This window comes from Elgaria multicarinata, chromosome 19 (assembly GCF_023053635.1).
Source record: "Elgaria multicarinata webbii isolate HBS135686 ecotype San Diego chromosome 19, rElgMul1.1.pri, whole genome shotgun sequence".
Classification (NCBI taxonomy): Eukaryota; Metazoa; Chordata; class Lepidosauria; order Squamata; family Anguidae; genus Elgaria; species Elgaria multicarinata.
Window position 1 is genome coordinate 17,799,885 of NC_086189.1, and position 21,813 is coordinate 17,821,697.

At 49.3% G+C, this 21,813-nt stretch overlaps 2 protein-coding genes across 2 annotated transcripts; both read left to right on the forward strand.

The window, feature by feature from the left end:
- The first annotated feature begins 311 nt into the window (after positions 1–311).
- On the forward strand, positions 312–8,499 carry ZMYND19 (zinc finger MYND-type containing 19). The gene is made up of 6 exons (XM_063144470.1): positions 312–399; positions 1,542–1,601; positions 3,685–3,791; positions 4,847–4,987; positions 6,162–6,342; positions 7,867–8,499. The coding sequence occupies exons 1-6, from the start codon at positions 349–351 to the stop codon at positions 8,008–8,010; spliced, it is 684 nt and encodes a 227-aa protein (XP_063000540.1). The 5' UTR covers positions 312–348; the 3' UTR covers positions 8,011–8,499.
- Positions 8,500–10,893: 2,394 nt separating this feature from the next.
- Positions 10,894–21,418, forward strand: DPH7 (diphthamide biosynthesis 7). The gene is made up of 10 exons (XM_063144818.1): positions 10,894–10,952; positions 12,512–12,674; positions 14,571–14,710; positions 16,025–16,112; positions 17,050–17,141; positions 18,066–18,232; positions 18,762–18,834; positions 18,979–19,044; positions 19,240–19,412; positions 20,011–21,418. The coding sequence occupies exons 2-10, from the start codon at positions 12,534–12,536 to the stop codon at positions 20,451–20,453; spliced, it is 1,383 nt and encodes a 460-aa protein (XP_063000888.1). The 5' UTR covers positions 10,894–10,952; positions 12,512–12,533; the 3' UTR covers positions 20,454–21,418.
- Positions 21,419–21,813: the final 395 nt, after the last annotated feature.

Here is a 21,813-nt window from a genome sequence, read left to right on the forward strand (position 1 = left end):
TCCCTCGCGCCGACTCCCCGGGCGGGGGCAGATGACGCAGGAGCGCGGCTCGCGCGCCCATTGGCCGCGCAGGGGTTGGAGGCCGCCGGCGGCGCTGGTGGTGCGTGGTGCCCCGCCCCCTCCCTCTCCTCCTCCCCCCCTCCCTCGCCCCGTCTCTTCGGGTGTGCGCGAGGCGGCGGCGTCCTCGGCGTCGGCGTCGGCGGCGCGTGGCAGCGGCGTCGGGCTCCGTCTCGCGCGCTCTCCCCCTCCTCCTCCTCCTCCTCCCTCCTCCTCCTCCGCCCCCTCCCCCCTCTCCTCCTCCTCCTCCTCCTCCGCCCCCCCCTCCCGACAGGAAGGCCGCGGCGGGCCATGACCGACTTCAAGCTGGGCATCGTGCGGCTCGGCCGGGTGGCGGGCAAGGTGCGGCGCAGGCGGGTGGGGAGGCGGCCTGGCCTGGCCTGGGGGGTGGGAGGCGAGGCGAGGCGAGGCAGGGCCCTCAGAGGGGCCGGAGCCCCTCACAGCCCGCGGGCCTCTTCCACACCCCCCGCGCGCGTGACGTCACACAGGGCCCCCCGTCTGACGTCACTGGCAGGGGGCTCCATGCGGCCTTTTCTTTCGATTTCTGGAAGGCCAAAGTCGGCTCCTAGTTTCCCCCCCTCCTCCACTGTCCTCCCTCCCTCCCACCCACCCACTCACCCCCACGTGGTGGCCCCCCAAGTCCAGCTCCCACCCACCCACCCACTTGGGCCCTCCAGGTATTGGGGAGCTCAACTCCCATCAGCCCCAGCCGCTGTGGGAGGATGGGAGCTGGACTTGGAGGGCCACCACGTGGGGGACCTGCTGTTTTGGGAGGGGGCGTAAAACGGTCATGGTCTCTTCTATGTGGGGGGCAGGTTCCCAGGATGACTCCCTATCTCAGCCTTCCCTGACCACACTAGAGGCCTTCAAGAGGCAGCTGGACAACCCTCTGTCAGGGATGCTTTAGGGTGGATTCCTGCATTGAGCAGGGGGTTGGACTAGATGGCCTTGTAGGCCCCTTCCAACTCTGCTATTCTATGATTCTGATACCCTCAAGATGTCCTGGACTACACACCCCATCGTTCCCAGCCAGCATGGTGGGTGGGAAGGATGGGAATTGCAGCGCAACTCCCACATTGGGGGAGGCCTTTTGTGTGTGTTTTTTTAAAAAGCCCTGTGGTCTGTGTAGTTCACAATATTCTTAAGGATGCGGGAGAGAGGACGTTTAAGTAATGAGACTTGCCAGCAGACTTAGGAGTTCTTTGGCAGGTAGTTGAGAGAAGAAATGGGTAAGTTCCTATAGTTGAGTCAAAAGGGTATGAAATTGACCTGGCCACAGAAATGCTTTTTAAAAGATGCCTGGGTTTTCCAGGCCTATAGAAGCGATCTTCCCTGAGCAACAGGGGAAGCTTTGCACGCCCGGCCCCTGGAATAGTTTCGCTCGGTGTTGTGGTGAAATGAATTTAAAAAAAGGGCCCCGTCAAGTGTCAGTAACTTGTCCTCTGCATGGAGTGTTTTACTCTTCGTTGTCTTTCTGATTCCAGACGAAGTACACACTGATAGATGAGCAAGACATTCCACTTGTGGAGAGTTACTCTTTTGAGGTAAGAATCCAGACCTCCATTTGTAGCCTGACCTCTTTCATGCCCACGTTCTTCTAACAGTGTCTTCCTTTAGGCACTCTAGATTAAGGGTCAGCAACTGGTGGGCCCTGAACTAGTTCCGGCTCTTTTAGGACTGACATTTGGCCCGCTGCAGTTGCCAACCTCAGGCAAGAGGGTGATATGGATGAGCAGAATCTATGGCAACAGCTTTTAGTATTGGGGCTCTTTCAGGAACGGGGGCTCAGCCTGCTTCCTCTCCCCACCATTTAACTTGTTACCGTGACATCTTGCAAAACCATTTTTTGACCAAAACTTTAGATTCACTTTAGTTGCTCTTTGCTGATACCTGATTCTCCCTCCTTTCCAATCCCTGCTACACAGTGTAATCCCCCTCAGTTTTTCTTCATCTTATCCATTCAGTATATATTGTAAGCTACCTAAACAGGGACTGTAAATTCTGCATGCTCTAGAGTGTAGATATATTTATACAGCTATCAGTAGTACTTAAGGATATGTTTTGGCCACTTCAGTGATGTGACTGCATACTGGGCCCATGGGAGAGGAGAGATTTGAACCCAGGACTGAACTGGGGGTGATCTCAAGCGGGTGCTCAGCCAATGAAAGTTGTGTAGTGGTAAATGTTGAAGTTCCCATAGTCACACCTCCAAGAAGAGTCCTAAAATGCTGGCAGCCTTGTTGATTCATCTCTCTCTCTGTGTATTATATATGCCTTTTGTATAGCTGGTAGGTCTTAGGGCGCAATCTGTGGTACGCTTGGACAGAAGTAAGTCCTGGCTGGGAATTGTAGAACTATTTTCTGTCAACATGCATAGGATCGTATCCTTAGAATCGAGAAACTCCATAATAACAGGGACAGACTTTCAAAGTACAGCAAAGATAGACAGTCCCACACTAGAGGCCTTCAAGAGGCAGCTGGACAACCATCTGTCAGGGATGCTTTAGGGTGGATTCCTGCATTGAGCAGGGGGTTGGACTCGATGGCCTTGTAGGTCCCTTCCAACTCTGCTATTCTATGATTCTAAAGCCTGTTGGGTTTTTTTTACAAGGGTTTGGGGATGTCCTGTTCATTTTAACCAAAGTTAACAAAATGGTTCCAGAGGATACCTAACTGAGGAGTGGGTGTGGAATTTGCACTGCGGGTGGCGAGGAAAGACAGTGTGATTCCACACCCTGCAAGATTGTGATCCCTAAGCCCTGACCTTGGGCTGGGACTTGTGTTAAAAGTACCAACATCTTCAAAATGTTACTGGAAGTAGCGTAATTAGACTAACTATTATAGAGTTGTAGAATTGAGTGTTTCCTTATTATTATTTTTTATTTAGCATTAATATATTTTTAGCTTGGGGGAGGGGCTCTGCTGACTGGTGCTGGAAAAGGGGGAGATTTTAAGTTAGATCTTCATAACACACAGTTCATTTTCTTAGCATTCACGGTGGCTGCATACTCACTGGGTGCTCAGGGAAATCATGCACACAGATGCATCGTGCATTTCCCCTATATTCTCAGGGCTGGCTAGCAGGGAAGATATCTCTGAGCTTGTTCGGAGTGCCTGTTGGCTCACTGCAGTGTAACTACACCTGTCTCCCACATCTCTGGGACCAAGGAAAAGACGTCAGCCATTCCCCCCTACCCCTGTTTCCAGTACAACCCACGTCTTCTTGCTTCCCTGTATAAATCTTCCTGATCTTTGGAGGCCTTAGGCCGGGTCTTCTGCCTTCAGACACTAGATTGGTGGTGACTGGGAACAGAACCTTCTCTGTGGTGGTCTCCTATTTGTGCAGCACTCTCCTCAGACGTAATTCACACGGCGCTATCATTCATATCTTGTACGTGATAAGTTGTACTTGCTAAGGCATTTCGGATTTGAGCGTTCCTTTATGCATTGTGTTTTGCGGCTTCTGTTGCTGTTTCCTTTCACTCGCCATTAGATTTATTTTTAGTGTTACAGTTTAGAATTATTTTTTATGGTGTTAGGATTGTGCGCTGCCTTGGAAATTGTAGATGGGGATACGAATATTGTCAGTCAGTGCCTAAAGAGATGTGCCTCCTTTTTTTTGGCCAGGCTCGGATGGAGGTTGACGCTGATGGAAATGGTGCTAGAATATTTGCTTTTGCATTTGACAAAAACCGAGGAAGGGGGTTTGGACGCCTGCTGCACGAGTTACTGTGGTAGGTATTGATCTGCAAAAGAAACACAACTAAAGGTTTCAGAAGGCTGAAGAATGTGGTCCTGTTCAGAAGACACCTTAAACCATAGCTTTAACCACGGTGAATAAGGCTTTTTTTAACATCCTGGTTTAAGGTGTCTTCTGAACAGGCCCATCATGTTGTGATCTTGTTTGCACATAACGTTAACTCATGGTTTGTTGCCCTATCCTGGGTTTGTCTGGCAGACTAATGAGAAAATGTGGTTTGTTTTCTCAATCCCTGGGTTGTTTCCCCCTCCCTTTTCCTGTTTCCTCTTGCCTTTGCATAGCTGTATACTTGCATGTAGGCAGCTGGTTTTTTTTACCACTCTGGCCCATTGCCTCTACCTTGGTGAAACAACCCATGAACAATCCACAGTTCTGGGTTTGCATGTAATGACAACCCATGGTTTAAACAACCCAGAGATCACAATCCAGCAACAAACCATAGATTCTCTTTCTGGGTTGATCGCTGTTAAACCATGGTTTGTTAGCACGAGAGTATTCAGAGAAGGGCCTCAGTAGAAGATCTTAAGATCTGGGCAGGTATTTGTGGGCGTGGGTGTTCCCAAGCTGTGTAGGGCTTTAAGAACATCAGAAGAGCCCTGCTGGATCAGACCATGGGTCCATCTAGAATCCAGCACTCTGTTCACACAGTGGCCAACCAGCTGTCGACCAGGAACCCACAAGCAGGACACGGGTGCAACTGCACCCTCCCACCCATGTTGAGTATATATAACTGGTGCCTTCAGGCTTGCTGCCTCTGATCCTGGAAGTCAGAACCAGCGCCTTGAATTGGGCACGGAAATGAACCAGTAGCCTGAAAAGCCATTTCAAAGGTAGCGAGAGGTGCTCTGAAAGAGATGTTGTGGTTAGAATCCTGGCAGCTGTATTTTGAGCCCTACTGCAATTTCCCAACGGTCTTCAAGGGCAGCCCACAGTGCATCACGGTAGTCTAAACAGGAGGTTAGAGGAGCCTGCTGGGCGCATCCAAGCTCCCTCTGCCGAGATTTGCAAGTGGCTTCTTTTCTCTTCCAGGGAGAGGCATCGGGGAGGCATTGCGCCAGGGTTCCAGGTGGTGCATCTGAACGCAGTGACAGTGGACAACCGACTGGACAACCTGCGATTGGTTCCATGGGGCTGGAGACCCAAAGCTGAAGAGATCTCTAGTAAACAAAGGTAAATCCTAAAGAACTGAGAGTTACAGATGAGAGGGGCAAGAGGGGCTGGAAGTTGAACAGCCCCAGGATGTGTTGGCTTACATTGCCCCTTGGGATGATTGTTTATTTATTTATTTATTTATTGCACTTATATACCACTCCCATAGCAAAGGCTCTTTGGGCGGTTTACAGAAATTCTAAAATTAAGATAAAAACGAGTATACAAAATTTAAAATTCTAAAACACAGAACATACACACATAGAGCATTAAAAACTGTTAAAAAACTAAACATGTGGGTGCCAGGCGAGCCTCGTCAGGGAGATCATTCCATAGTCTGGGGGCCACCACTGAAAAGGCCCTGTCCCTCTTTGCCACACTCTGAGCCTCTCTCATCTGGGGAGGCAGTTCCCCATTCTACTTTGTCTACTGCCAAAGCAGCTCCTCTGCTTTTTGGCCTATATATCTGTGGTGTGGTGTGAAAATAGCCTCCTTTTGTCATGTGAACAAAGAGCTTATGGAAATAAATGTTGATAACTAAGTAGCCACAGTTTGCCACTTGTCTTGGGGATGGAAGCTACTTAGACCGGAAGGCTAATACAGCAGTGTCTGTCCCATTGAGTGGGTGTATGTTCATCTGCGAGAGAGAATTTTAAAATGCTGGAAGCAAGCATTAGTGTTGTACAGAGTTCTTCAGCATCAGGCATCCAATATTTTAAAAAGAGCGTGCATGGCCAGGCTGATGTTGAGTCTACTGCTTTTTGAACAAAAGAAATCAAAATACTATACTGACCTTCTACAGATAAAGCAGTGAAGGGAAAGTATAAATAGCTATTACAAATATACTGACCAGAAAGCAAGAGATTTCTGCATCTCTGCTACTATTTTGGTTTTGTTGGGCCGTTCAACAAAATTGCAGAGATGCAGCGAAACACAACGCTAGTGGGTATTACATTGGAATGGATTCCTGCGGTTGTCTTCCTCCAGCGGTGGGAATCCAGGTGGGGTGGTGAAATGTGGTGGATTTGCCTGTAGGCCTGGAATTTAAAAGGAAGAGTTTCTTTAGATAGAAATCTTGGTTCCTCCAAAAGGAACTTTTGCTGCTTTGGAAGGTGTTGAGTTTCAGTGCCTTGAATGGACTCTTAATCAGCTCAATGAATGTGTACTTAAGTTGCTGTTCTTTTTGGCGTTGAAGGGAACAAAGCTTATACTGGCTGGCGATCCAGCAGCTTCCCACTGACCCCATAGAGGAGCAGTTTCCCGTGCTGAATGTAACGCGCTACTATAACGCTAACGGGGACGTGGTGGAAGAAGAAGAGAGCTCCTGCACGTACTACGAATGCCACTACCCTCCCTGCACGATGATTGAGAAACAGGTGCGTTCAAAACCAGAAGCAAGTCATGGATGAGATCACTGCTGCAAGTTCACGCTCTTCGATGTTTTCCCAAAGTTTGGTTTTTTTAAAAAAAATGTCCTTACCCACAGCTTAGTGGATTCTTTGCGTTTCCTTGCAAGGAATTTATCTGTGCTGTCTAACCTAAATAGCTGTCTTGCCCAGTGGCTACCAAACACCAGACGCTTCTCTGTCTTTCAGTGGTCTCTTTGTCTCTCTAGTACAACTGACTTTGTGCTGCAGTTCTGCTTGGATACTCTTTCATCCCGCCCCTCGGTGCGGTCTAGAGGCCGTTGTCCGTAGGGCCAAGCCCCACTTTCCTCACCTCTGCTTTTCTTCTCAACGTGGGGAGGGAGTTTGCAGCAAAGTGGGCCTCTTCAGCCTACCTGCTTTTGGTTCTGTGGACAATTCCAAGTGCTCTTGCAGAAGGACAGGTGTTAAATGGGACTTCAGCTCAGGAGCAGATCACCTGCTCTGAAACAGGAAGTCCCAGGTTCCACAACTCCAGGTCAGGCTGGGACAGACCCCTGTCTCAGACCTTCGGAAGTCACTGCCAGTCAGTGTTGATAGTGCTGAGCTAAATAGATTAGTGGTCTGATTCTCCAGAAGGCTGCTTCCTATGCCCCAAAGACATAACAAAAAGCCGGGGTGGGCGATTTATGGCTCTCCAGTTGTTGAGGCCCACAACTCTTGTGCCACCTTGGGCTGTTCGGAGTTGTAGGCCGAAATGACTTTATGGCCCCACGTGGCCCACCTCTTGCTATAAGCTGTGATGGAGAGAAACTGGCAATGTATTCCGTGCTTCTATATTAATAATGCTTCTCTGCCACTTAATATAATAAAATCTCTACGCGGTTACATATAAAAACTTTAAAATTGCTATTTGGAATACACTATTAAAAACCGTTTCAACTACAATAACGGCAATACAAAGGATTGTGGGATGGAGCAGCATATGATTAACATGAGAGAAAGCCTAGGCGGACGAATGTGTTTTCAGGAGGCCCTCAAACCGTAGCACGTTTTCTGTCTCTCAAACTGCGTGGGGGTGGGGGTGTTCCAAAGGGTGGGTGCTGCTACCGAGAAGGCCCCGTTCCAGATATTATGTGGTGGCTTTCTGTCCTACTTAGAAGTAAGCCCCTCTGCGTTCAATTGGACTTACTCCCAGGTCAGTATTATAGGAATGGCAAAGCGAGTCTTTGTGGGGAGCAAAAGCATGCAGAGAGTCCTACAGAGAGATCTGCAGGTTTAGGGACAGGTGTTGACATGTGGGGATTCCAGGGTATTTCCTCTACCTTGCCGTTCTCCCAAGATGGAAACCACTTTGGCCGAGGATGGGGCCCCAGGCGGCCTGCCCTCCAAGCGTTTGTTCAGGTTGCCGTACCGTGGCCCTTCAGGCCGTGCCCTGGAGCTACCTTAGGACTTTTGGTTGGCTTGTTTTTGGGGATGGTTTTCTCTAGCGCCTCGGAAGGGGTACTGATTCTTGTCCCGTGCTCCTCTCTCCAGTTACGCGAATTTAACATCTGTGGGCGGTGCCAGGTCGCGCGGTACTGCGGCTCGCAGTGCCAGCAGAAAGACTGGCCGGCTCACAAGAAACACTGTCGGGAGAAGAAGCGAGTCTTCCATCAAGAGCTTGGACCAGAGCGATGACCGGCTGGCCAAGGCCTTAGCCGCCCGGGCGCCTTCCCAGAGGGCGAGGGGAGGCGCCCGCTTTGCACAGACTGCTCACTTGAAGCCAGAGGCACTGACAACGAGGGAAAACAAAAAGACATACCAACCCCTGTGATGCTTGAGGAAGGGGACTGGCTCTCCCCTTCCAGTGTTAGTCTCAAGCAAGCAAAAAAAAAAGACTACTGTGGGAGCTCTCCTGGCTGGAAGCTTCCTGTTATTTATATGTTAATATGTTTGTAAAGTTGTGTACAGTTTTTTTTTTTTGTTAGCAGTTCTCTTATATAGGACTCATTTACTGTAATGTTCAGGTGAGAACACATTGTTGGTTGAAATAACTGTCCTGTAGCGAAAGCTTTTCTTCCCCTCCCCGTGGCTGGGAGAAGGCCTGGGGAGGGAGCTCAGACATCAGCAGGTAATCTGAACAACTCTGCATGGAAGTTGTGTTTTCAAGTAAAGGATTGGAATGGATTGGCTGCCTTGTTCCTTTTGAGCCGGCCCTGCTCCGCTTCCTGAGATGTGTGGGTGTGCTGATCTCCCCATGTGACGTTCCCCCCCCCACCCCATGGACCCGAAGATATAAAACAGCTGAGTTTCTCCCTGCCCCTTATCACCACTGTTCCCGTCTCTTCTGTTTGTCGTGTTCCAACCCTCTTGTCGGAACGCTTCTTGATGTACACCATCTACATGCCGAGTCAGGTCTGTAAGGATGTGTAGGAAGACGCATACTTGACAGCTGCCCTTCCTCTTTGGACTTCTCTTCCCTTACAGCAAGGGTGTCGAACCTCAGGCCTGTGGGTCAAATCTGGGGCGGCCCTCCAGCCTCACCTTTCCTCTTACTGCTTTGTTGGGTGGCTTCCAGTTTTCCTGCAGTTCCTCCCCTGCTTCCAAAAGCTTAAAATGCCTTTCCTAAGACTTTAGTTACTGGCAGTTAAGCTGAAAAAGGCTTCACACCCCTGAGCCTTCCAGAAGCCGTGTCAGATTTAAAAACCAAAAACCTGGCTTTTTGTGGCCAGGGTAGATAAAATAACGAGTGCAATAGAGTTACTTGCTTTCCTCTAGAGGAACGGGACAGCCTCTTGAACGAGTCGCCACTATTTTCCAATGCGAAATATATGATGTTTTCGCCATTGAGGAAAAACGAAAGAGCGTCTTGCTTCTGAGCTGTGAGCTTTTAACTTCTAAACAGACGTTTGAGCTGTGTGTGACGAGTTATTTCTCTTTAGATAGGATCTTGGCAGGTCTGAGGCAGGTAAGTCAGTTTCTGCGTCCAGAGCTCTTCTGCAGAAACCTGCTCTTTGCATTTGTGTCTGTAGTGTTGGGGTCAGCAACCGGAAGGGCCAAAATCAATTCCGGCCCTGCTGAGCAGTATCACTCAGTTCTGTTAGCTGCCAAACTGGAGGGAAGAGAAGGGAGGGGGGGCGGTTTAGAAGCAGCTAATCGACATCTTGGCAGTCACGTTTGAGGGAAGAAGGGGTCTTGGCTGACCATCCTGTAAAATGGGTGCAAAAGCCATTTTAGCCTGAGGACCAGTTCCATTTTGGAGCAGCTCGAGGCCTGTGTTCCAGTGGTGGGACGGTCTGAAGGCAAAAGTGGTGCGGCCAAATCCCCCCCAGCAAAAAAGTACCAGGATGAGGAAAGAACAGCAGACCCAAATAAGAGAGACTTATGGAACTTGGACCTTGTTTTACTATGGAGCATCCAGCCATATTTCCGGTGTTCAGCGTTTAAACCTATTTTCTTATCCCATTTCAAATTTCTTTGTTCCACACCTTCACTTGGGAGTGTACCTGTATTTGCAGCAGTAGTTTACTCCAGCAAGGGAATTACTCCCAGGTCAAGTATACATAGGGGAATTTCTTTACTGCTTGAGCCCCAGCTACTGCTGTTAAAAGTCTTGCCCGGGAGTAAATAAACCTGCCTATAGGCCTGGCATTTCCATAAATTCAACTTTCGGCTGGTAGAAAGTATTTCCGGCTTCCCCCTTCTGTTTGCATGCAATACCTTCTTGGGAGCTTTCCCGGTTTATTTTGTTTGTACCTTTACGCCTAAAGTGTGAATGGGATGAATGAGCATTTTAAATATTACTACGAAGCTACACTTGGCAGAGGTCTGTCGCTGGCTATTAGGGTGTGCAAATGCTAGTGACCCCTGTGATTAGAAAAATAAGATTTTGCTCTTTTATTATTTATTATTATTATTATTGATTGCATTTGTATTCCGCCCCATAGCCAAAGCTCTCTGGGCAGTTTACAGAAGTGTGGGGCCATATGTCCTGATTTGGGTTGGGACCCTCATCTGTGTGTGTGTGTGTGTGTGTGTGTGGAGTGGGTGGGTGTTTAAGAGCAGGATTACCCTCTCCCTGCCTACTCTAGAGTAAAAATGTAACTGCTAGACACGGGTTTAAAGGAATGTCTGTTTTGGCCCCTGGAGCAAAACAAAACCCACCAAGTTTTTGGTGTGTGTGTGTGTGTTCTAGTTACACGCGGGGAGCCATTCGGACGTGGCTGGACTGCAACTCCCATCGCCCCTCACGGTGGGTAGGGCTGATGGGACCTGTAGTCACGAGCCCTTGTTTCCAGCGCTTCGTTGAAGGCGGGATGAGGAGGGCTGCCTTGGGGAAGGGGGCTTCTCTCCCAGGGAGGGTCGCGCCCACCCCACGCAGGGGCCTGTTTCGGGGCGGGCAGGGAGGGAGGCAGGCAGGGAAGCCCAGAGAGAGGCCCGGGGACGGGAGGAGCCAGCGGGGCGGCGGCTGGGGAGCGTCACTGCTGGGCCCGGCCGCCGCCTCCTCCTCCTCCTCCCTCCGCCTCCATTTCCCCTCGGAGGCGGCGGCCTCGGCCTCGCGTCTCCTCCTCCTCCAGGCTCCGAGGCTGCGCCACGGCCGGAGGGAAGGGAGGCCACGGAGCCGGGCTCGCTGGCAGCTGGTGAGCGGATGGGCTTTGCGGTGGGGTGGGGTGGGGTGGGGTGGGGGGTAGGACCAGGCCTCCCCCCTTTCACGCCCTTCCGGGGCTTTCCTGTCGGGGTCGGTGGGCGGGTTGCAAGAGGGGCTTCTGGGGGAGTATCAGGCGCCCCCCCCACCTGCCCCCCCTTCAGATATTTGGGAACCCAACGCCCATCATCCCCAGCCCGGCAATGGCCCTCGCCAACCTGCCCCAGTTTCCTTTCAGGCGTTTTGGAATCCAGCCCCCATCCTCCCTCGGCTGATGTTTTGGAATCCAGCCCCCATCATCCCCAACCTAGAATTGTTATGATTACTTATTTATATAGCACCATCAATGTGCATGGCGCTGTACATAGTAAAAGAATAAAACAGCAGCACCCTGCCACATAGGCATACATTCTAATAAGAATGGCCCTCGCCAAACCCTCGACCCCCAGCCTGGTGTCATACAGGTGTTTTGGAATCCAGCCCCCATCATCCCCAGCCTAGAATGGCCCTCACCAAACCCTCCTCCCCAGCCTGGTGTCATACAGGTGTTTTGAAATACGCCATCCCCAGCCCAGCCTGGCCTTCACTGACCTCCCCCAATCTGGTCCCCTTCAGATGTTTTGGAATCCAACTCCCATAATCCCCAGCCTAGCATGGCCTTGCCACCCCCCCCAACCTGGAGCCCTCCAGATGTTTTAAAATACATGATTCCCAGCCCAGCTTGCCCTCTATTAGTATGGGACTACAGCTCCCATCATTCCCAGCCAGCATGAGTTAAGAGGACTTCTAACATACCTGCCTCCTAAACATACCTGACATGGGGTGGGGTTGAATTAGGATACGGAGGGGAATTGGGAAAGAGGGAGGCATTTCTTAGAATACATGCAAATGTCGTGTGAGGTTTTGTCCATGGTATTCTTATAAAGGGGGGGGGGGCTTTTTTACAAACTGCCCCTTGGAGGTAGACCACAGTCTGGTGTGAGGTTATTCCAATGTGGGTGGAGTGTTAAGGGTGGCCCCCCTTCACCCACCCACCCCAATACTGGGCCTCTGGTTTGTATACTTTAGGATACAGGTAGCCTGGGGTTAGAAGATGGACTGTTTCTGTGAATGCGTGTGATGTTTTTCAGTTAGTGCGTTTAAGAAGGAGATATTTTCTTTTTCCCTGTGCAATGATTGGAAAGAGGATGAGGATCAATAACAGATGATGAGAATAGCTCTGAGGAGAACGTACTGGGTCTGTTCAGAGGCCACTAACCCTTTTGCAGCAAATGGACAGTGAGCATGTTTAAACCACGGTTATGTAGCCACCATGGTTCAGGAATGGTTCACACGCCACGCCAAGCCACAATGCTTGGCTCAAAATGTTTAACCACCGTGGCTTAGCGTGTCGTCTGAACTGAAAGAGGGAGGACGCTGAGGGTGTCTTGCAGCGGGGGCGTCTGAAATCTTGAGCCTAGCGGTCAGGGAATCAAAGTACCAGACTCCGAATGCTTTGTCCTGATTCAGAATTTCGGGAATGCTCATTCTGTCCTGCTTCTCCCTCCCTCCCAGACCAAGATGATCAGCCTTTGACATGGCTTCCCGTTGCAAGATGCAGACCTTGCAGGTGGTTGATACGGAATATAGCGCCGATGTCGTGGAGTGGTGCCCTGTGGAAGGCTGGCACAGCATCCTGGCGTGCGGCACTTACCAGCTGAAGAAGCCGGACATCAAGGTGAGTGCGCGGCTCATTCTGGAGTAGTCTGTGCGGGGGAGAGAACCGTGAGGGTTGTGCAAGACACACCCCTGGCTAAAATTTACGAAGAGTATGTTGTGGTTATTGCATATTCCGGTGTTTCGGTGGTGGACTGTGAATTCCCCCTCTCCCCACACATCTGACCCTTAGTTTATTTATTTAAAGTGTTTTTACCTCGCTCCTCAGCCAAAAAGAAAAGAAAAGAAAAAGTGTTCCTGGAACTGCTCGCAATCAATCAAGACACAATTAAAAAAAGACACAACACATGAGGAAAAAGCGATGGGGAGGGAAGAGGAAAAAAATTAAGATGACTTTCAGCACGGCTGGTGGAATGGTCCTACTTATCATGAGGGAGGGGGGGGACAGTCCAACTGGAACACATCCTGATGTTCCCTTTGCCTGTTCCTGTCTCCCTCATTCCTTCTTCCTTCCCATAGGGATGTAGATGTCAGTTAGCCCTGAGAGGCGGGGGACATATCAGTTGGAGCAAGGCCCTGATGTCTCTTGCTTCCTCCTCCCACATTTTGGCTCAACACGATCTGTCTCAACTACACACAAGATGAAGAGCTGATATACTGGCTCTGAATGGTCTCTGGATCAAAACTTGCTTTGGTCAAAATCTCATTTCTATCACTTAATTTCATAGATTTGCATCCTGTTGCCCCTAAATAGTTCAAAGTGGCTAACAAAAACACAAATAAAATCAGGTAAAACAGTAAACCGCGAAAAAGCAGTACAGCAGCAGATAAAACAGCAAGATAAAATGCATTAAAATATAGGTATCCGTAAGTGAATCACTATTTCTTCACTACTGCTCTGGCAGGGCGATGTGTGTGTGTGATACTGTCTGTAAGGATAACTGAGACGATGTATGGAAAGTGTTTTGAGTACTCTATAGAAATACAGACTATTATAGTGACAAGTGGTGTGCTGTTGAACCTCAGTAGTAGGGCTTTTTTTTTTTTAAAAAAAAATGAAGGCTGTGGTCCATAGCAAAATTATGGAAACAAACGGCAGAAAGAAATTGCATATTCCACGTGTGCGGCTAAAAATGGGTGTTGTACACTTGCTGTTGTAATCGCGGCAACCTTTTCTGATAACATTTCTATCACTGTTTGCTAATGGAAATTATTACTGTTTGTTTTGTGGGTTGGATCAATAGTTCTTTCCGTACAACAGGTGGGGGGCCACGTATTTAAATATTAGTACCTTGGTAAGGTTTCCCTTGGACGTAGATGGCCTTTCACGAAAGAATAATACAGAGTTGATATTGAATGGCTCTGGTTTTCTAGCTTTGCACAATGCATCTGTTGTGGGGTCCTAAACAATCCCCCAAAGTGTGCAAGAGACCTGTTAAACTGCCTTTCACTTCCCCTCTGGTTGTGATTATAGTCCTTGGTGATGGAGCAAACTTGAAGACAGGTTGGATATTCGCGTTTCCTCTAGCTGTTGTCCTTCCTCCACCAGGCGAAGACTTTTTATACAGGCAGGTCTTTAGCTTGCAAGCAATGTTGTTCCTGAAGGGGTCTGTAATTGGTTGGGTGCTATTTCTTTTATTATTGTGCTTTTATGGACCTGTTTTTATGTGATGTTTCAAATAAGATTTTGTTTTTAACCTGAATTTTATTTGTGGCTTGTTCGGGGGAAAGACAGAATTCTATGCGCCTCTCCCCAGAAATAAACCCTACAACTTCCAGCATCCCAGAAGCCAGCACGCTGGGAATTGTGGGACTTATTTCTGTGAAGATGTGCATAGAATTGCCCTCTAAAAAAAATAAAAGATATAGTAGTTGTGCGACTGGCAGGGAATTCAGGGATAGCAGACTGCCGAGTGTGGATAACAGGGATCGTTTTACATGCGGCTTCCTCTTGCAGCCTGGCGAGAGCCCCGATGAGAACAATGCGCCCCACGTGCGACTGGGCCGCCTTTACCTGTATTGCTTCGAAGAACAGGTTTTTGCACCGCTGACTGAGATCCAGAGGCTTGAAACGGCTGCTGTGCTGGATGTGAAATGGTAATGCCACAGGATGGTGCCTCTGAGAGGTTCTTTTGCGTGGAGTTAGGTCAGCCTTCCTCAACCTGGGGTGCTCCAGATGTGTTGGACTGCATCTCCCAGAATGCCCCAGCTGGGGCATTCTGGGAGTTGAAGTCCAACACATCTGGAGCGCCCCAGGTTGAGGAAGGCTCAGTTAGGTGATCGGTGTATTAGATGTGCGGTGAGCCATGGGACGGTTCTTTGCTCTGGGGGACGCAGCAATTTTTCCGGTGCATGTAAATGTTCTTTGACTGATGCTGGATTTGTGGCTTTCGACACGGAATGGCATCAATGGCTGTCCGGGGGTTTCAGGCTGGATTCTTCCCTTTGCCGGGGATCAAACCTGGGACCTTCTGCAGGCAAAGTAGGGGCTCTACCTGTTGAATTGCGGCCGCTCAGGGCTTACTCGCTTAGGCCTGAAACCTGTTGCATGGGGGCTCACTGCTGAGTAGACATGCCTAGGCTGTGTTTTGTCAGTATGGTAGGGAAATGTCCAAATTGGTACAGGCTACGTCTGTCCTTGGTATCGCCCTGTGCCTTTTATCCCCATCCACTGCTGGAATGCCCCCCCGTCCCCAAGACCCTTCCCAAATTTGAATCTGGTCCCTGGGCCGGAAACTTTTGCCACCGTTGTCCTGTGGGCTCCTGGGCACGTCACCCTGTTCTGGTTCCCCAGTTGTAAAATGGGAGCACCGCTGACCAGCCTCACAATGTTGCTCTAAGGGCAAGCCCGGCAGAAGGGACGTTTTTCTTATTTAAGCCCACTCCTCCCTTGCAAAGTAGCCATGGTGTTGTGGATTGACGGACTTTTCCCAACCTATTTATTTATTTTATTTACAATATTCATATACTGCTCCCCAGTCAGAATTTCGGAGCGGCGGACAAATAAAACAAGAATAAAAACACATTAAAAGTCTATTTTTTAAAAGAAGCAAAGGGCAAAATAAACCGCGGCTTGTCATTAAGGGAAGGCTCCCTGGAACAATGACGTTTTCAGGAGGTGCGGGGAGGAATACAAAGTTGGTGCTTGCCTGACCTCCAGAGGCAGGGAGTTCCAGAGGATGGGACCACAATGAAGGCTCTTCCCCTTCAATGATCCGCAAAATAGTTAGCTGAGATCGGAGCCTTGGGCCTTGGTTACACTGGAAACAACCGTAATCCAGTACAACTGAGATAAAATTCCTATTAACGTGTAATACATAATTCTTACGTGAATCTCACCTGCTCCAATTGCATTTCCTTCCCTAAAGGGTTGGATCTCTGCTGACGTGTTTCTATCCATTCCACTTCTAGGTGTCACGTTCCCATCGCAGGACAGCCTGCTCTAGGCATCGCCAATGCCAAGGGAACAGTGGAACTCTCTTTCTTGACAGGAAACGAGGTAGGTGGTTGGGCTTCGAGCTGCAGCCATGCAAAGTAGTTCGATTTGCAAGTGAAAGCAGGATGTAGCTCTGCCTGTGTGGTCTTTGTGCTTCCTCTGTTCTAGGGTGACCATGCGGAGAGGAGGACCGGGCTCCTGGACCTTTAACAGTTGTGTTGAAAAGGGAATTTCAGCAGGTGTCATTTGTACGCGTGCAGCACCGGGTGATATCCCCTCTTCATCGCAACGGTTAATAATGCTGCAGGAGCCCTGCCCTGTTTTGTATCTGGTCACGCTAGGCAGGGCTCCTGCAGCTTTAACAGTTGTGATGAAGAGGGTGCTGCATGCATACAAATGACACCTGCTGAAATCCCCTTTTCTATGCAACTGTTAAAGATACAGGAGCCCGGTCCTCCTTGCCATAGGGTCACCCTACTCTGTTCTTGCTAGGAAAGGTAACCTGCTTGAAAGGATGTTGCGGACATGGAATAACTGGGCATCGTCTGAGCATTAGGTCCTTGAGGAGCGGGGAGTCCTAAGGAGGTGTCTGGCAGGAGAAGCAAGGGAGACATAGGAATATGAGGACGGTTGATTAAAAGCCATTGAGGAAATCCCTGTGAAATAACTACAAGAACCTTAGGATCATAGAATAGCAGAGTTGGAAGGGGCCTACAAGGCCATCGAGTCCAACCCCCTGCTCAGTGCAGGAAATGAGGGCTGGCGTGCGAACAGTGACTTTGCTAAACAATGCACTCTCCGTCAGGTCTACTCAGAAGTAATCCCAGGAAATGTGTATATAACTTCCCCTCTTAGCCCAGGTGACAGAAATTTGTGCACGTTCTCTCTCCTGCCTGAAGAAACTGCATCCGCTGGGGCCTCCAGCCGGGTTTTGGAACCAGGGTTGGGTCAGGCGTTCCCCTTTCGTCCCGTCTAATCAGTTTTCTTTTCTCTCCAGTAGAAGAGCTGCAGGCTGGAGCCACTGTGCAGCGCTGACTTGGGATCAGAATGCCTCGCTTTGTCTCTGGACTGGTCCACGGGGCGAGGGCAGCGGTGAGCAAAAGCCAGGCAGCTGAACGTGGGCCTGGCGGGCAGAGATGAACCAGAGTTGAGGTTCTGCACCCCCAGATTATATCTTATATGAGTTGGGAGCCTTCTCAGGCGATCCTATCCATTTCTCCCCTTGCACATAAGATCAACCTGCAGCTCTCTTGGCTGATGGCGTTGAATGGCACCGTCTGTTCTCAGGGGATGTTTTGAACGGTGGCTGAGGCTTGGTCTCATTTCTGACAGCAGTGCTCATATGTCATCAGAGGCCTTTCTCACACGCAGGTGTTAGGAGACCCTGCTCCTTCCCACGGGGATAAATCTTCACCGTGTGACCAGAGTATTCTAGGAGCCAGGTTGTTTAAACAGTCACCTCCTCCCATATGTACCTGCCCAGGCTCTAAGCTCATCTTCGAGGGTCCCTCTTCATGAGCCCCTGGCAAAGGAAATGAGGTGGGTGGCTACCTGGAAGAGGGCCTTCTCTGCTGTGGCACCCCAGTTGTGGAATGAACTCCCTAGAGAGGTTCACCTGGTTTATTTTCCCAGGCATTTTAGCATCCTACTCTTTCAGCTCTGCTGTTTTAAATCTTTATTTTAAGCCTCTGTACCGCTACTAGGTTTTATTCTGGTTGCACGTTTATATTGTGGTTTTAAGCTGCCATGTATTATACCGAACCTTGAAGTTTTAATTTTTGTGAGCCGCCCAGAAGGATTCGGCAATTGGGTGGTATAGAAATCAATTAAATAAATGCTACTAATGGCCACTGATAATAGAAGATCTGGTGGCTGTTTAAAAATCAGTTCCCTTCCTGTGGCCAAGGAAGTTGTTGTATTTTCTGTGTTAGGAGCAGCCATATTCGTGGCTTCCAACCTCTATCTCCCAAGAAAAGCTAACCTGTGCTTGCTGTTTTGCACTACTACTACTTGCAGTGGCCACCCTCTGCGACTGGTCAGCAGTGATTCCAAAGGGAGGCTGAGCTTGCTGTCCATTGAGGAATCTGCCCCCTCCATACACCTCTTGGAACAGTGGAAGGCGCATGACTTTGAGGCCTGGATCGCTGCCTTTGACTACTGGAACACGTCTGTAGTCTATTCAGGTCTGTATTCGCCCTCACAGTGGATGCTGGGGTCTCTATCTGAACCCCCAGTCTAGTGCCTGTTGGCGTGAGCGTTTGATTTTTGTGGTTTTGCAAGCCACCTGGAACGGCAGGACAGGCAGGATATAAATAAATCCATGGCAGCTCCTCTTCCTGTATCTCTTTATCCCTGCTTTAGTTTTTCAGTTTCAGGGTTCTAGTCTCTGTGGTGCTAGAAAAGACCTCAAACCCTACTGGCAAATTGTTCTTAGGAGATGCCTAACAATAAGCAAATTGGGCTTCTAACAGCCAAGTGGCTGTCCTCTTAGCCAAACACTCAATCATTCCCCTTAAACGCAATACATTGACACCTAGCACAAATGTGGGCTGATTTGTAAAAATGTTCTGCGTGTGCTAGCAGTGAGGCTTTGAATCATTTCTTGCGCTTCAGAAAGATGCCGTCCAGCTATGAGCAAATGACTCTGTGTGCCTTGGTAAAATGCCATCCTGTCTCCAGCTACCACCTTCAGCAGTCTCGTTTTGGTTTCAGGGGGAGATGACTGCAAGCTACGGGGCTGGGACGCCCGGAGCGGCCTCAGGGCTCCCCTCTTCAGCAGTGAGCGGTAAGCAGTAGCTTGTCCCATAAGGATAGACTGCTCCCTTCTCCTCCCTGGCAGACTGTCTGGACAGTCTTCTGAGCAAATTCAAAGCGGTGGAGGCCAATGACGGCCCTTCATACTCCAACTTTGATTCGCATTCTATTACAGGCATTCCATGGGTGTGTGCAGCATTCAGTGCCACCCGCTCCGGGAAAATCTGCTGGCCACAGGAAGGTGAGTCTCCTTAGCATATCACCTGCTGTGCCCACTGTCTGGCCCAGTTCTGAAGAGACAGGTGAGTTGGTGGCAGCGACCAGAACTGTGCCTGCTTATTCCAAGTGTAAATGAGTTAGCTAGGAACCTGCAGATTTCATACCTTTGGAAAACGAGCTCTAGTGGTTTCTCCAGGCCTATCATGTGTTTCTCCAGCTATGACGAACACGTCCTCCTGTGGGACACCCGGAATATGAAGCAGCCATTGGCAGACACCCACTTGCAGGGTGGAGTTTGGAGGTTAAAATGGCATCCGTCACGGGAGAACGTACTGTTGGCAGCCTGCATGCACAACGGCTTCAAAATCCTTGATTGCCACGGCAGTTTGGGTGAGTGTTTTGATCTTGGGAGTTAGCATGGAGGGGATGGAAAATGCTGAGGAGCTGGTTGGAGCCCCTATAGATTCGTTTTACTGCCACCACCCGAAAGATCAAAGATGTTTCCACTGTGTGAAACTTTCCCATTCTGTTTGGCTACCAACACTCCTAACTTCATCTAGCTGACAAGATCAAATGCTTGAGTGATGCGTTAGCTGACATTTGCTGCCGTGTCCCCAGAGATGCTTGAAAGGGACTGTGTGAACTGTTCGAGCCGAGAACGGAACTAGTGAAATTGTCCTCAGAAACAGACAAGCAAAGCACTTTCCCCGATGAAGCGTTCTTCACTTATTCCCTTACCCATAGCGATGTGGAATAGCCATTATTTTGCTCCCCTTGCAAACTAAAGGTTAGCAAGAGAAGCAGACAACAAATTTAATTCCTGCTAAAGTGGCTGTACAAACTGATGAATTATTTACTGTTGGTGGGCTAGAAGCCGCTTTAAAGTTTAAACATGGCTACCATCATTAGAAGCGCTAATTATCCGTCCACCATTAATTAGCCTGAATTTGCCTAACTGCCTACTCTCCTTTCCTTTTCTGCCCCTTAGAGAAGAACAAAGAGGAATGCGCTGTTCTGTCTTCTTACATCTTGCACAATTCCTTGGCTTATGGAGCTGACTGGTCAAGGCTCCCCCTGCACAATCCCGTGCTGCTGTCTCCTGTGCTGCCGGCGGTTCATACAGATCAGGAAGCTGGGCGAGTGGATCTTAAAGTCCAGAACCTCAAGATAGTGTATGAATCCCCCACAGCCACCTTCGATGTGTTTCTTGAGGAAGAGGATCAACCCCCTCTGGGAACACTGCAAGCGGAAGGTAGCTGCGACCTGCAGGGACCAGGCAACGATGGAGAAAGTCCAGACACCAAAGTGTCCAGTGTAACTGAATCAGCCAAAGGCCAAAGAGAGACCAGCCTCCTGGCGACATGTTCCTTTTACGACAACGTCCTACACGTTTGGAAATGGGAAACCAGCTTGACTAACCCTGTGGCCTAAACATAGCGTCAGGATTGATTCAGGCCGTGGTGGTGTCCCTGCCCTTCTTCGTGGCAGGCCTTTTTAGCGGTAGGGTGAAGGTGGTAGATGTTGCTTTGGGGGGGGGGCAGGGTGGTCTTGCTGCTGTCCCCTGTCGCCTTTCTTATGCCAGGTTTCTAGCTTTACTCCTGGGAGTCTATTGTGGCTCTTAGAGCTTTGAAGACTCCTCAGATATTTCAGGGATGTGTTGCTGAATTTTTTCCTCCTGTTCTCTCCCACCCCCCGCAACTTCCTTCATTGCTGCAGAAATAAGACTATTAGACTGATTATGATCTTTTATTTCACCATATCTTGTCCAGATAGCAGTTGGTAAAGCCAAGCGGTTCTGCTTTACCTCCACTAGTTGCTTTATTTTGCCCACGAAGTCTTTGGCCTAGCTAAAGACCAAGCTCAGTGTCTGTACTGCACCAAGGAAAACCAACCCTATTACTAGCCCCACTTGTGTTTGGTGAGTTAGCTTTGCCTGGTTACTTTTCTCCAAGCACCAGCTTAAAACAAGGGAGGCAAGTGGCAGCCTGCACGTGGCTCGTGATTTGTCTCATGGCTCAGTAGCCACCTAGTGGCTAAAAGGAGGCCTCTTGCTCCAGCCAGGGGAAATGTTCAAATACTTTGAAGAGCACTGCCTTCGTGGTTCTGCGGTCTACCTCCCTCTTGTAGGAAAAGCAAAGCCCTGGTCTTTGGCTTTAAGCTTGAGGAAGAGGGAAGCAATTCGAACCCTCACTCTTGTGCTCTATCTACTTCCATATCACAGAACGAAAGAACACCAGCAACAATCAGTATTAATAGCAAGGATGTTTTCCTCAATGCTGCAGAAGGGCATACTTGTAATTTGAGACACTACTCCAACTTAGGGCATTTATGTACAGGTACGCACATCAGTATTGTAAACAAAATCTTTAAAGTAAATATTTTGGACCTTTCCAAAACACAAGTGATGCTGGTTTTTCCTTGCAGCCTCCATGGTTCTGTCCTCAGCCTTTGCTTTGGGTGTTACTGAAGTCACTGTAGGTGACAGCAGCACTGCCGGTCCCCACACAACCCTATGTATGTTTATACCGAAAAAACTCCTATAACTCCCAACATGCCACAGCACATGCTGTCTAAGCATGCATAGGATTGCACCTTTAGTTTCTCTTCCCAGAGGGGCACCCTTTCACCCAGAGAACAGAGCCCTTTATACCAGGATCAGCTGTGAACCAATGAGTGCATCTGTAGTGGGCACACATGTTTAAGTGCCACATATTTAAACCATGTTTGTATTCACATTACCTGTTTGAATGGTTCCAATACACATTTGGCAGGTAGTCCTTGAATCTTAAGT

Bases quoted from the DNA above. Each gene is read 5' to 3' on its own strand.
- ZMYND19 (XM_063144470.1), top strand. From the start codon at position 349: ATGACCGACTTCAAGCTGGGCATCGTGCGGCTCGGCCGGGTGGCGGGC. The intron at 4,988-6,161 runs GTAAATCCTAAA...TTGGCGTTGAAG, and splicing joins GAGATCTCTAGTAAACAAAG to GGAACAAAGCTTATACTGGC. The intron at 6,343-7,866 runs GTGCGTTCAAAA...TCCTCTCTCCAG, and splicing joins GCACGATGATTGAGAAACAG to TTACGCGAATTTAACATCTG.
- DPH7 (XM_063144818.1), top strand. From the start codon at position 12,534: ATGGCTTCCCGTTGCAAGATGCAGACCTTGCAGGTGGTTGATACGGAA. The intron at 14,711-16,024 runs GTAATGCCACAG...TTCCACTTCTAG, and splicing joins GCTGTGCTGGATGTGAAATG to GTGTCACGTTCCCATCGCAG. The intron at 18,835-18,978 runs GTAAGCAGTAGC...ATTCTATTACAG, and splicing joins CCCCTCTTCAGCAGTGAGCG to GCATTCCATGGGTGTGTGCA.